The sequence below is a fragment of the Pinus tabuliformis genome, chromosome X (genome assembly GCF_031772625.1).
Source record: "Pinus tabuliformis cultivar Carrire ecotype Pingquan chromosome X, CPIR1, whole genome shotgun sequence".
Lineage (NCBI taxonomy): Eukaryota > Viridiplantae > Streptophyta > Pinopsida > Pinales > Pinaceae > Pinus > Pinus tabuliformis.
In genome coordinates this window covers 1,557,586,473-1,557,600,258 of record NC_142308.1, presented here as the reverse complement: position 1 = coordinate 1,557,600,258, position 13,786 = coordinate 1,557,586,473, and the positions used below count along the sequence as shown (strand labels likewise).

The following is a 13,786-nucleotide window of genomic DNA, read 5'->3' as shown; positions in this document are numbered from 1 at the left end:
GCCATGGTGGAAGAGTATGATTCTATTGTCAGAAACAATGCATGGGAGATTGTTCCTAGACTGGAAGGGAAATCAGTGGTGGGTTCGAGATGGATCTACAAAGTCAAGCAGGCAGCTGACGGGAGTGTGGAGAAGTACAAGGCAAGATTTGTTGCCCGAGGCTTTTCACAGATAGAGGGGATCGATTATGAGGAGACCTTTGCACCTGTCGCAAGGTATTCTTCCATATGGACGATTCTTGCTCTCTCAGCGCAGATGGGATGGCACATTCATCAGAGGGATGTGAAGACTGCGTTCCTCAACGGAGTCATTGAGGAGGAGGTGTACATTGAGTAGCCCGAAGGCTTTGAGGTCTTCAGCAGCGAGTTGCATGTGTGCAGGCTCAAGAGAGCACTGTATGGGTTGAAGCAAGCACCACGTGCTTGGTACACACGGATAGACAGCTATTTCACAGGACTTGGATTCTCCAAGAGCGAGGCGGATCCTAACCTATACCAGATTGTGGTGGAGGGTAAGTTGCTTATTGTTGTACTGTATGTTGATGATTTGATTCTAACGGGTGATGAGTTGTTGATACTGTCATGCAAGAAGGATCTTGCTACAAAGTTTGAGATGAAGGACTTGGGCCTCCTTCACTATTTCCTAGGATTGGAAATATGGCAGCGCAGTGGTGGACTGTTTGTTTCTCAGGGCAAGTATGCTCGGGAGATACTGGAGAAGTTCAATATGCATGGCTGCAAGCCTGTTGATACTCCTCTTCCTGGAGGTTGGAGGAAGGAGGATGCCACTTCGGGAGAAGAAGTGGATGCCACTGTTTATCGACAGTTGGTGGGGTCGCTGATGTATTTGATCAATACACGACCCGATATATGATATGTAGTTAACCAACTTTCACAAGCTATGGTTAAGCCTACCAAGCTCTTCTGGAAGGCAGACAAGCATGTATTGCGTTATTTGAGAGGCACATCGGGATATGGTTTGTGGTATAGACAGGAGGATGAGGTGAAGCGATGTGGCTTCACGAATGCAGATTGGGTAGGGAGTCCAACGGACATAAAGAGCACATCAGGAGGGGTCTTCAGTATTGGATCGACAGCAGTTTCTTGGTACAGCAGGAAGCAGAGATCCGTGGCACTCAGTTCAGCGGAGGCCGAGTATATGGCAACAAGTTTGGCTGCATGTGAGGCTATATGGATGTGGAAGATCCTAGTTGGTTTGTTCAGTTCTCATTTGGATCCTACTGTGATTTACTGTGATAATCAGAGTTGCATTAAACTCTCGGCTAATCCTGTATTTCATGATAGATCTAGGCATATTGACATCAGGTACCATCATATCAGAGATTGTGTGCAGCGGAGGATCATGTTGCTTTCATACATTCCACGGAGGATCAGGATGCTGATATTCTGACGAAGGCTCTCACCAGGAGCAAATTCGAATATCACTGAGGCAGGATAGGGGTTGCTGATAATCCATATCTTGTCGAGAGGGAGTGTTGAGATTGCAACAAGATGATGGAGCTTAGTGAAAAGAGTCGCCTTCACTAAGTGGGCCTGCAGGGAAATTATGGCGCAAGTTCTATTTTTGGATCCCAACAGGGATGATCACAGCAGGAGTGACCACAGCAGGGATGATCACAGTAGGAGTGACCACAGCATGAGTGATCACAGCAGGAGTGATCAAATTCTATTTTTAGACTGGCTGTCCAAAATAGAAAAGTCAAATATTATTGTCTCATAATAATATTTGGACTATAAACTTGATCTTATTCTCTTGGAGCACTTCAGTTTGAGCTACAGATGTGACCCATGCAGCTGTCAGAAGGAAGCATGCTTTTCTTATGAGTCAGTTGAGTTGTTGCATGCATGACTTCAGTTAGAACTCAATCAGTTGAGTTTGGTGGAGTTGATGGAGTTGTGTTCAATTTGACTTGGTTAAACTAGTTGTAATTAGTCTAACTGCAAATAGACTAATGATGAGTTGTTAAACTAATTATTAACTCATAATGCAACTATAGAATACATCAGTTAACTTAGTTGCATGTCAGTGCATGTTCAGTTCAACAGGGACATGTATTAGAGGATCAAATTGCTATCAGTTGTGACTATAGTTGTGCATGGGGATTTGCACAATCAAGGGATTGAGTATGCCAATGAGTTTGCCCAAGTATTTGCCCAGTATTATAGCCTCTTCTCATGTCTTTCCCAGTGTGAGTGATTCTTTGGAGGTAAATACGAGTTTGGTTAATCCATTCTCATTCATTCTTGAGCAGGTATTGAGTAGTGGAGGCAGGCAAGCAGTGGAATAGATTTGGAGATCAGATTTGAGCTGTATTGTGTGTAACAGGTGGAGCTTGTACTGGATTGCTTGTGATAAGCATTGTACTTTGTAATGTTACATGGTCTCAATCATTAATATACAGATAGTTGGGGTTTTTAGCGAGATGCTTTCCCCGGGTTACATACTGTGTTAATGTGTGAATGCTCTTGATGTTTTATTGTTATTGATGCTGCTATATTGATGATCAACGTAGAGGAGCTTATGTATTGTGTATGTATTCCGCAATAGTACATGATCAGGATAATCTCCATTGAATATGTGTTAAATTATTCAAAATTTCTACAATAAATTCAAGCTTCTTACCTCCCTTGAGGAACTAAGAGCAAGATACCCTAATATGCCCTGGATCGTTGTAGGAGACTTCAATATGATAAAATCTCTTACAGAGAAAAAAGGGGGCAACAGGCAGCTAAGTAGAGACTCCATGGCTTTCTAGAACTTCGTAATGAATATGGGGTTAGTGGGCATGGAAACAATAAATGGGACCTTCACCTGGAACAACAAGAGGGGAGGGGCTTCACAAGTCACCTCTAAATTAGACAGATTTATTATCTTAGAGGAACTCTTTCTCTCAGGCCCACCATGATAGCTTCTATTCTTCCCTTTGGAGGGTCGGATCATCAGCTTATTCAGCTAGAAGCCACTTTTATGGGCATACCAAAAAATAGACCTTTCAGGTTTGAGAATGCCTGGCTCTGTCATCCTGAATTCAATAGTAATATTGACAAATGGTGGAAAGAGGATCTAAACATTCAAGGCACCAAAATGTTCATGCTCCAACAAAAACTTAAACATATCAAAGCCAAGCTTAAAAGCTAGAACAAAAAGGAATTTGGAAATATCTTCAAAGCCAAAAGAGAAGCTGAGCAAAAACTCCAGGAAATCAATAAGATCAACATCGCAGAGGGCTTTGCCGAGGAGTGGAAAAGGCTAGCTGAAACTTTGTAGGAAGAATGGGAAGATTGGTGCTTACAAGAGGAGATTTTCTGGAGGCAGAAGTCAAGGATACAGTGGATAAAAGAGGGAGAAAGAAACATGAAGTTCTTTCACAAATCCACCATGGATCACAGGGCACACAACATAATTACAAAGCTCAAGGACTCTCAAGGGAGAGAAATTTTCTCTCACAAAGACATGGAATCTCTCCATGTACAACACTTCCTCAGTATTGCAGAGGAGCCCCTGGAGGACAGATCCAGGTTCATCAACCATTTCACACAATACGTCCCTCAACTGGTCACCAGAGAAGATAACCAAAATCTTAACAGGCCAGTGTCAGAAGAGGAGGTCAATGAGGTGATCAATGAAATGCAAAATGGAAAAGCTCTAGGCCCGGATGGGTTTAATGTAGACTTCTTCAAAGCATGTTGGAAAACAATCAAACAGGATATCCTTGAGGTGGTGGAAGACTCAAGAAGATCTAAGAAGGTACTGAGGGCGTTTAATGTTTCCTTCATAGCTTTGATCCCAAAAAAGGAAAATTCCATGACTCCAGATGGCTTTAGACCCATAGCCTTATGTAATGTGGTGTATAAAATTATTTCCAAGGTGATAGCCAATAGACTCAAGCCACTTTTACCAGCTCTCATCTCAGAGGAGCAAACAGGATATGTGGAAGGAAGACAAATCCTCAATAATAATATCCAAGCTCATGAGGTGGTACACTCTCTCAGAAGCAACAAACAAGTTGGCATGATCATTCAATTAGATCTAGTGAAAGCTTATGACAAGCTAAGCTGGTCTTATATAAGGGCAGTTCTAAAAGCCTATGGCTTTGACCACAACTGGATAAGATGGGTTATGGCACTAGTCACCACGACTAGTTTCTCCATACTGCTTAATGGTGCTCCTTCAAGACTCTTCACACCCTCTAGAGGTCTCAGGCAAGGGGATCCGCTCTCACCCTTCCTCTTTGTTCTCATGATGGAAGGGCTTGGTAGAGCATTTAAAATAGCTAATGCTGAAGGAAGAATCCAGGGCATCAAACTCACCTTGGATGGAGCGGCAAATACACATCAACAATTTGTGGATGACACAATGTTGCAGGGCTTACCCACTGTCAGGGAAGCCAGAACGATCAAACAAATTTTGAATGATTTTGCTATGGCTGCTGGCACAGAGGTAAGCCTCAACAAATCAAAAGTTTTTTTCTTTAACACTGACATTGCTATTCAACGTAATATCACCAAAATTCTTGGGTTTCAAAGGGACCAGCTACCTTCGAATTATCTGGGCATACCTCTCACAGATAAACCTCTCAACAGGGAAGTGTGGGAGCCAATTGTAAATAAATTGCAATACAAGATCTGAAAATGGACATGTAGGTCTTTAAATTTGGCGGGGAGCCTTGTGCTCACACAAGCTGTATTGTAGACCATTCCCATATTTATGTTCTCAACTCTTCCCTCTCCTAAAGGAGTCGAGCAGTAGATCAGGAGCATACAAAGGGACTTTCTATGGGGCAAACGAGAGGTAAAAAAGAAATAGGCTTTAGTAGCATGGGACAAGATCTGTAAACCCAAGAGCCACGGTGGCTTGGGGCTTCACGATCTGGAAACCATCAGCAGGGTCTCGGGAGCCAAACTTTGGTGGAGATGGATCAAGGAATTGAATACTCCCTGGGATAAGCTATGGAAGGAAAAATATGCAAAGAATTGGTAGGAGAAAGATCACATCATAATGTCCAGGCACATAAAGGGCTCCCACATTTGGAACCTTGCCTGGGACAATAAAAGTATTGTTCAACAACATAGTTTCTAGGAAATTCGAGCTGGGAACCTAGCATGATTTTGGGAGGATAACTGGTAGCAGGAACCCAACTTGTACAAGGATGAATTAGTAGCTCTCAAGAATGACACAGATAACAAAGGTCTACTTATGGTAAAAGACTTCTGGGACCAAGAAAGGAACAATGGAAAATGGAGAACTTGGAAGGATCTAGGCCACAATGAAGAGAGTCCTATGAGGGCCTAGGTAGACTCTCGTACCCAGGATCTAGAGCATAGGAGAATTATGGTATCCTCCTTGCCTGACCAACTAAGATGGGGAAAGAAAAGCGAAGGAAACTTTAATCTCAAAGAAGCTAAACATGTAATAACAGGATTTAACTATCCTAATCCTGATCAAGTTTGGAAGAATATTTGGTAGAGCCCCCACTGGATGAAAATAAAACTATTTATTTGGCTAGTTCATCATAGGAAAATCTTAACTTGGGAGAATCTCCTAAAAAAAGGATTCATTGGACCTTCCAAATGCTACCTTTGTGACTCACAAGAGGAGGTGATGGATCACCTTCTTAACCTCTGCCCATTCACCTCCATCATGTGGGAATGGGTGGCCTCAATATTTAAGCAAACTGATAGGGACAGATTTAGCATCTCCAATACTTTGAAGAATTGGAGGAAAAACTTCTCAGGGAATGAAATTATTAATAGAGCCTGGACCCTTGTTCCAGGCTTTGTCATCTGGAATGTCTGGAAAGAGTGCAATAGTTGAATCTTCCAGAACAAAGCAAGCAAGCCACAACACATAATTGACCAAATTTTAAGGCAGCTCAAAGACACAGCCACCAGCCTGTTGAGGACACTTCCTAAGGACCCTCCTCTGCCCCAAGATGCGAGTATTCTTCTACATTTGGGTCTTCAATCCATAATTCCACAGGGAATTATCAAGGGAGTGAGCCAAATAAATTTAAATATAAACATTTGGAAGCCTCCTCCATATGGTTTCTTAAAGGTCAATATAGACGGAGCATCTAAGGGCAACCCAGGGTTAGCTGGTTTTGGGGGTGTTATAAGAGATGAACAGGGTCAAATTAAGAAAATCTTTCATGGCCACTTGGGAAAGGCAACTAATAACATGGTGGAACTCATGGCCCTAGAGCAATGCTTGGAAATATTGGTGGATTCAGATTCTCATAATGTCATCATTGAAGCAGATTCAGAATTGATTATCAGAGCAGCCAAGAAAATATGTAATGGTACATCACCAGATAAAGTGTTGAAAGACTGGGGGCTCTCACAAATATTTCACCGTATCTACTCCCACCTGTAAATCCTAAAAATTGTAAGCTTTATCCATGTGAAAAGAAAAGCTAACATGGTAGCAGATCGTTTGGCGAACGAAGGTGTGATTAAAAAGGAAAGGGACACCCAGTATGTCTGGGAGCTGATACCCCCAAGCAAACTGTTAGAGGACTGTCTAGGTCAGGCTGCCAAAGATATGGAACAATGGGAAAGGTCGAGATCAGAGGAGGAAAACGAAGGAAGCAGGGGCGTAAGGACAGATTCTGGAAGTGTGGCAGGTTCATCACAGTGATTCAATGGATCAATGGATACACAGTGATTCAACGAAAAGCAGAGAAAATGGGGTTTAAGCATAAATCCATCATAAATCCATCCAAGGAGTGGGAAGCATCCGAAGGGTGGATCGACGGTCATCGCTTGGCGGTAAAGCGCGAAAGTCCTTTCGCGAGGAAGTGGTTTCTTATACCACAAGTGGTATTTCGGAAGGGGCATAAGCGGGAATTGGTATTCAGAGGATGGCTTCCGATTCCACTCGGCAAGTGACACGTAGCAGTGGGAAGGAAGAGGATACCACTTTTCGGGCGGGTATTCCTCGAGCTACATGTCCACCTGAAATATATGTAGACCATTGGATCCACGAAGGGATGATCAACGGTGGAGGGTTGGATGCACCGGGAATGCGGACCCACCATTTTATGGTCGCGAATGTAATTATTTTGAATTCTGAACTTTTAGGTAGTGGGGTTGGGTGTTTTTTTATATTATTTTACCTAGGTTAGCCATATATACCAATTGTGGGGTTGGTTCCAAGTGTTAAAGGTTCAAGCCAATTCTGCTTCAGTTAGGTCATGTGGGCCATTTTTTGGTAAACGCAAGGAAGTTTGGTTTACCTTGTAAAATATGTAATGTAACTGTTTCGGTTAATAGAAAGATCCACTCTTATTTAACCCAAAAAAAAGAATTTTAATAATTTTAATATATTTTTAATGTATAAATAGATTTATTCTAAAACATTCAAATTTTACAAATCATATAACTAAAATTTATGATAAATCCACCGAAAAAAGTTAAATTACTTAAAAAATATTTTTTTCTAAATAAAATAAAAAAAATTAAAATGTTTAGACTTTTATTACTCTATTATTTTCAATAATTTATATAATTATTTACAATCTTTTAAAATATATTTTAAAAACAATAATTTACATCTTAAAACCATATTTTTTTTTATAAAGTCAACTACATAAAATGTTAAAGGTGTTCTCACTATCTCATTGTCATGTGTATTTAGAATCAAGTGGAGAAGGTACTCATGGATTTGGACTTTTCAAACAATAATGTAAATAATTTATTGAGATGATGTGGTGTGCATTTTAGGTAGTCAATTGAATAAAATGTGGTTTTCATTGTTTCAATATGGTCATGTGTATTTAAAATTAAGTTGAGATGTTTATTGATTTGGATTTTTCATAAAACAAAATAAATAATTTATTGGAATGATGTGGTATCCATTTTATATAGTCAACTTAATAAAATGTTAAAGGAGTTCTCATTTTCTCAATATTGTCAATATTGTCATGTGTATTGAAAATCAAGTTGAGATGTATGTGGATTTGGATTTTTCATACAACAAAATAAATATTTTATTGGGATAATGTGATATGCATTTTATATAGTCGACTAAATAAAATGTTAAGGGGTTCTCATTGTCTCAATATTGTTATGTGTATTTAGATTCAAGTTGAGAAGGTGGGTTTGGGTTTGGATTTGGATTTTTCATACAAAAAAATGGTTTGATGTGATGTGAGTTACTAACAATGTTGTTGGAAAAATGTTTGTTAAAATGAAGAGAACAAGATAAATTGAAGCAAATTTAAACAAAGTTCATTGTAGATAAAGGGATTTTTCATATGCATTTGGATTTTCACACAACAAAATAAATAATTTATTAAGATGATGTGGTATGCATTTTATATGGTCAACTATCTAAAATGTTAAAATAGTTTTCATTGTCTCAATATTGTCATGTGTATTTATAATGAAGTTGAGAAGGTGGCTATGGATTTGGGTTTTTCACACAACAAAATGGGATATGTCATGTGTTATTAATGATGTTGGTAGAAGGCTAGTTAAAACAAAGAGGTCAAGATAGATTAAAACTATTTTTAACAAAATTCATTTGGTCTGCAAGGATGAGGTATAATTGACAACCAATAAAGAACAAGACAAATTAGTAGGGTTGTTGCTAAAGCATCCACTTTAATACTACAAATAGTCCATGTTGAATTTGGTCATATTAATGATAGGTCTTCCTTAACAACAAATGGGGTAGATGGATGAGATTCCCCACTTCTTAGGGTGTCTATGGTAAAAACCACTAGGTTGTACAAAATCATGTACTTTGTAGATTAAGTTCAACACATAAATTACAACAAAAACGTGTTATAAAACATAAATATTGAATATTTATTAACAAAAACACTAAACTCTTTTTCTCAAAATCATATCGTATATACAACCCATCTCCTAATATTTTACTACTTAAAATCAATGCCCACTCTTTCAATTAACTATTATATTTTTTGGAGTTTTTGGCTGGAATCAATTTTTTTTTGCTCAAATCTTGATCTCTGTTGTTTAAAATAGGTTTTTGAGTGCATATATAGATTCAACACCATAAAAAACCCTTAGCACACTTAGATTGTGGAGAGTTCACAACTCAAACTAGTGATTCCAAAAAATCCATGTAGGGTTATGTGCAAATTAGAACAAAAAATATGCCAGAAAAGACTAAGGCCTATTTCTCAACCTAATTTTATTCTTGCTTGTTAATTCAAGTCAAATGATAATTATGTTATTATAGGTATGTTTCAAAATAGGCCTTCCAAAATTTTAATTTAATTATTACTAATTATAAGTGGCTGGTAGAAATTTAACCCCCACAAAATACGCTGGAATATTTTTAGTGGTAGTTACATATCAAAGTCTAAAAATTGTCTTCAAATTAGTTAATATCTTTTAATTAATTTATTTTGAATTAATTAATTAAAAAAATATCATATCCACATGTGTCATATTAAACATGTACTATTGATAAGTCATGGCATTGTAACAAATGTTATTTACAAGTTAGTAATGTATATGGTGAAATAAAAATAAATCTCCATAATTAAAAATATTACTATACATTTTTTAAAATGTATATATATATTTAATTCATATATTAATTTTTTATAATTAATAATAAAATTTAAAATAAAATTATAATTTAATTAATTTATGTTTTTTTAATTTTGGTAACTTAAAATTTTATATTTATTATGGATTGATATATTTATGAATTATTTAATTTATATAATTATAATAATTTATATTATCTCATTAATTAACAATACAATTTTTCATTTTCTTCCTACCCTATTCTATATCACATTTATTATTTTTAAGGCAAGTAGAACAAGCTCTGATAGGGAAAGAAAATTTCATACCTAAACCATGGAAGAGGAAGAGCAAAATTAATTTCAAATTTGAACCACTAGAGAAAAAGAAAAATTCAAAGTTTGGTACAAAGGGTTGACATTGAGGTGTAACTAACATTGAAATCTTGAAATTTCAAGAAGCCCTGGAATCAAAGTCATCAACAAGATACCCCACTATCATTGGGAATATGATTATTGATAAAACTGTGGGCACATTCATTGAGATGACATTTCTTTGAGTGGTGCACCCACTCAGACTAAAATATTCATTAAGTAAATAAAATAAGATGGTATTTAAAATATAAAATGAATAAAAATAGAGAGACGTTTAAAAAACAAAATCCCCACTCACATGATGCCCATGGGAAGACCCAGTTAAATTGCCCCTAAAGTTACGCCATTAAATTCTCTTTTTTAATTATTCATATTCTCAAGAAAGTCAACTATGTAAAGATGATGAAAGGCATCCTGAGTCGTCGGATCGCACCGAGGCTCATCCGACGGCCACGGGTGGACTTTGACCTACCGGCCAGTGGGGCCCACCGGCTTAATTTAAAAGGTCGCCAACCCCCAGCGGCAACACCGAGCCAACCGGCACCTGGCAAAAGGTAACCGGTTGGGAGTTGGTCAACAGGTCTGACTTTTGATTGTAATTATCAATGCACGCGTGCGGTGGCTGAATGCCACGTGGAGGACGGGCATTCGTTGTACCCTTTGACCTAGGAGCAGAGAAAACGACAGCTCAGTCATCGGATCCGAAAGGATATCTCCTGCAGAAAAAAATGACCTGACAGTTCCGTAATTTGACCGAGCCCGCAACTGCAGTTAAAGCACGGAGGGAAACGTTGCTTCGTCGATGTGCGATATTGGGATTTGCTTAAATAAATAACCCATGGGTTTGCGTGCATCCTTCGTCTTCTTGCTATACAATGCGTGGCAGCTATTGAGGCTTCTGCACATATAGCCATCTGGGTTTCTCCTTCAGTCGGAGAGCATTTACAGAGCATCTCGCGGCTCCCAGATCCGTGCAGGTTTGAAACGGGAGGGACTCGAGGCTTTTCTGTTTTTCGTATTTCAGTTTTTGCCATCCATGGCGGTAGAGATGCTGGACTACAGGGGAAGTTTTCGGAAGGAAGAAGACCTGAAGGAGGCCGCCTCGGCGGGCCTCGAGAGCATGGACCGCCTCATCAGGCTCCTGGCTCAGCAGCAGCAGCAGAAAGAAAGTTATAGCAACAATCCTCCTGATGCTATGGATGTGGATTGCTGCGCCATTGCCGATGTAGCAGTGAACAAGCTCAAAAAAGTGGTGTCCTTGCTGAGCAGGACGGGTCACGCACGGTTCAGGAGAGGTGCCAGCGTCGATTCTCGCAGACCCTCTTCAGTTTCCTTACAGAATTTCAGCGACCCACATGAAAGAAGCTTCAGTAACAACAACAGTCCTGATAACAATGCTGAAAATGCTAATGCTTACGGTACCAATAGCGCTGCTCTGTTATGTCCCATGGCACAACAGCCACTTTTGCCCCGGCCTCAAGCCCAATCTCAATCCCTATCCCAATCCCAAACCCAAACTCAGTCCCACTCTCCCCATCCTTTCATTAAGAGGAACTCAAGCAAACCTGATGCATATTTCCCTATGAATTCATCTAAGCCTATTGCTGCAGATTTCTCAATGAATTCATTTAAGCCTGTTGCATCTGATTTCTCTTTGAATTCATCTAAGCCCGATTCCTCTATAAAGCCAGCGAAGGACCTTACTTTTGAAGGATTGACTGGCGCAGGGCCAACCCAGTTAAAACCCATGCAAGAGCTTACTTTCAAAGGATTCACAAGCCAAGGATCTAAGCCTATCACTGATTTTTCTATGGCTTTGACCAACCATGTTGCAGCAACCGATTTTTATGGTCACAGGAAAGATTCTCTGTGTTCTTCCCCTCCTCTGTCTAACACCAATTCTTTCCTGTCATCTATTACTGGCGACGGGAGCGTTGTCTCTACTGATAAAAGACCTTCAATGCTGTTGGCATCTTTGCCTCCATCCAGCGGTAGGCCTCCATTGTCTTCGTCGAAGAAGAAATGCCACGGGAAGTCTAATGATACCGATGGTGGCAAGCACTGTGGCCCTTCAGGAAGATGTCACTGTTCCAAGCGCAGGTATTTACTTTTCGAATCTGTTTTGATTACAGCTGTATTTATGGCTTAAAATCGGTTCATGTGATTATTTCAGGCTATAAAATCTATTTAGATTTCAGGGTATTGCAACGTTTATCTCCTTCAGTTTCTCTGAACATCTTTGGTGTCGAAGATCTATTTTTTTGAGTCATATTGGTGGTTTTCTGAAGATTTCTGAATCATATTGTCTTTTGGTGTTTTATATGCATATTGGTATTTTACTCCTTTTCTTGGAGGCCATTAAAGGATTTACTTCTATTGGTTTTGTGCATCTGGGAATTTTATTATTGCTAGAGACCATCTTGATACTGATTCTGATTCAGTGAAGGTTAGGGCTTAAACGGTACTTCATGCTTGTTGAGCACGCATGTGCTCACCGTGCTTTGGGAGGTTCACACGGGCCGCTTATGTCTTCTTTTCTGCTTTGGTTCTTGGAACCCTATTGTATTTTCAAAGGATTTGTTTCTCCATATCGACATCTTTCTGATCTAAATCCATTGGGTGCTTCCATTTTTTTCTCCTTGGTGACTGGGGATGTTTTTTTGTTGTAGGTTCCTGGAATCATGTCGAATTTTATGCCCCTGCATCCATATTAGTAATTTTATTCTCTGATTTGAAATTGTGTAGGAATCCAAGTTAATATTTATATTTTATATGAACCCATATTGGTAATTTGTTTTGTAATGGATGAACCAAAAACATCTGACAACATTCTTCTTATTTTGTTTTACAGGAAATCTCGGGTGAAAAGAACCATCAAAGTGCCAGCAATCAGTGCCAAAATGGCAGATATCCCAGCAGATGAATATTCGTGGAGAAAATATGGGCAGAAACCTATAAAGGGCTCACCGCATCCAAGGTATGCTTCATATGCCAATGATAGGGTCTGATTTTTCTCAGATACAAAAACTCTATAGTATTGTCCTTAATTTTCATGTTTCTGAATTGTTGATACCTGGGTTAAGTCAATCTTTATTCCCTATATGAATTTGAGGTCAAGATATGATCCTTAGTGTTTGATTTTTATTAAATATGATCCTTGGTGTTTGGTTTTTATTAATGGGGGGACAGTTGGGACTCGGGAGGACATTAGATTCATTGGCGTGAAACGATAACATGTAGGATATATATTTATTGGAAAATCAAGGTAAAGTCTCAGGGTTAAAGATCATATTCAACTTCTACACAGGCTGATATTTCCTTCTTTTCGTGTTTCAGAGGGTACTACAAGTGCAGCAGCGTAAGAGGTTGCCCTGCAAGAAAGCATGTGGAACGTTCTTTGGATGATCCATCCATGCTGATTGTGACATATGAAGGAGAACACAACCATTCTCAGTCCATGTCTGAAAGCACAGGATTGGTGGTCGATCCATGAGGCTTTTTGTAGATTGATTCATGTGAAAGCACAAAAGATTTTAATCTGTGGCCATTGTTTATGGGCAATGGACCACATTCTATGGAATGCCTTGAAGAACCTCTATTGGAAAGCAGCCAGCTGATATCGATACTAAACTTTTGTCATGCCTCTAATGAGGTTGTTTTGGCAAGATGATCTCGTTTGCATAATGTGATAAAAAGAGATCCTTGTGGAGGACTATTTCATAGTCCAGGATATTTAAATTTCGGTTTACATGATGTACAGACTATGAGACTCTTAATCCGAATAGAAGAGCATGAAAGAGTTCTCTACTGGGGAAAATTTATATTGACATGAATGATGACTGCCATTTGGTTATACATTAATGGTGAAATTTCTGTTAACCGGGATTA

The 13,786-nt window shown here is 39.0% G+C and overlaps 1 protein-coding gene across 1 annotated transcript; it reads left to right on the top strand.

The window, feature by feature from the left end:
- Positions 1-10,707: 10,707 nt before the first annotated feature.
- LOC149145980 (putative WRKY transcription factor 11) lies at positions 10,708-13,786 on the top strand. The gene is made up of 3 exons (XM_089453083.1): positions 10,708-11,998; positions 12,750-12,875; positions 13,235-13,786. Exons 1-3 carry the CDS (start codon positions 10,935-10,937, stop codon positions 13,389-13,391), a joined length of 1,347 nt encoding a protein of 448 aa, XP_089309209.1. The 5' UTR covers positions 10,708-10,934; the 3' UTR covers positions 13,392-13,786.

Coding starts and splice junctions, on each gene's coding strand:
- LOC149145980 (XM_089453083.1), top strand. CDS start 10,935: ATGGCGGTAGAGATGCTGGACTACAGGGGAAGTTTTCGGAAGGAAGAA. Junction 11,999..12,749: donor TGTCACTGTTCCAAGCGCAG/GTATTTACTTTT, acceptor TTTGTTTTACAG/GAAATCTCGGGTGAAAAGAA. Junction 12,876..13,234: donor AAGGGCTCACCGCATCCAAG/GTATGCTTCATA, acceptor TTCGTGTTTCAG/AGGGTACTACAAGTGCAGCA.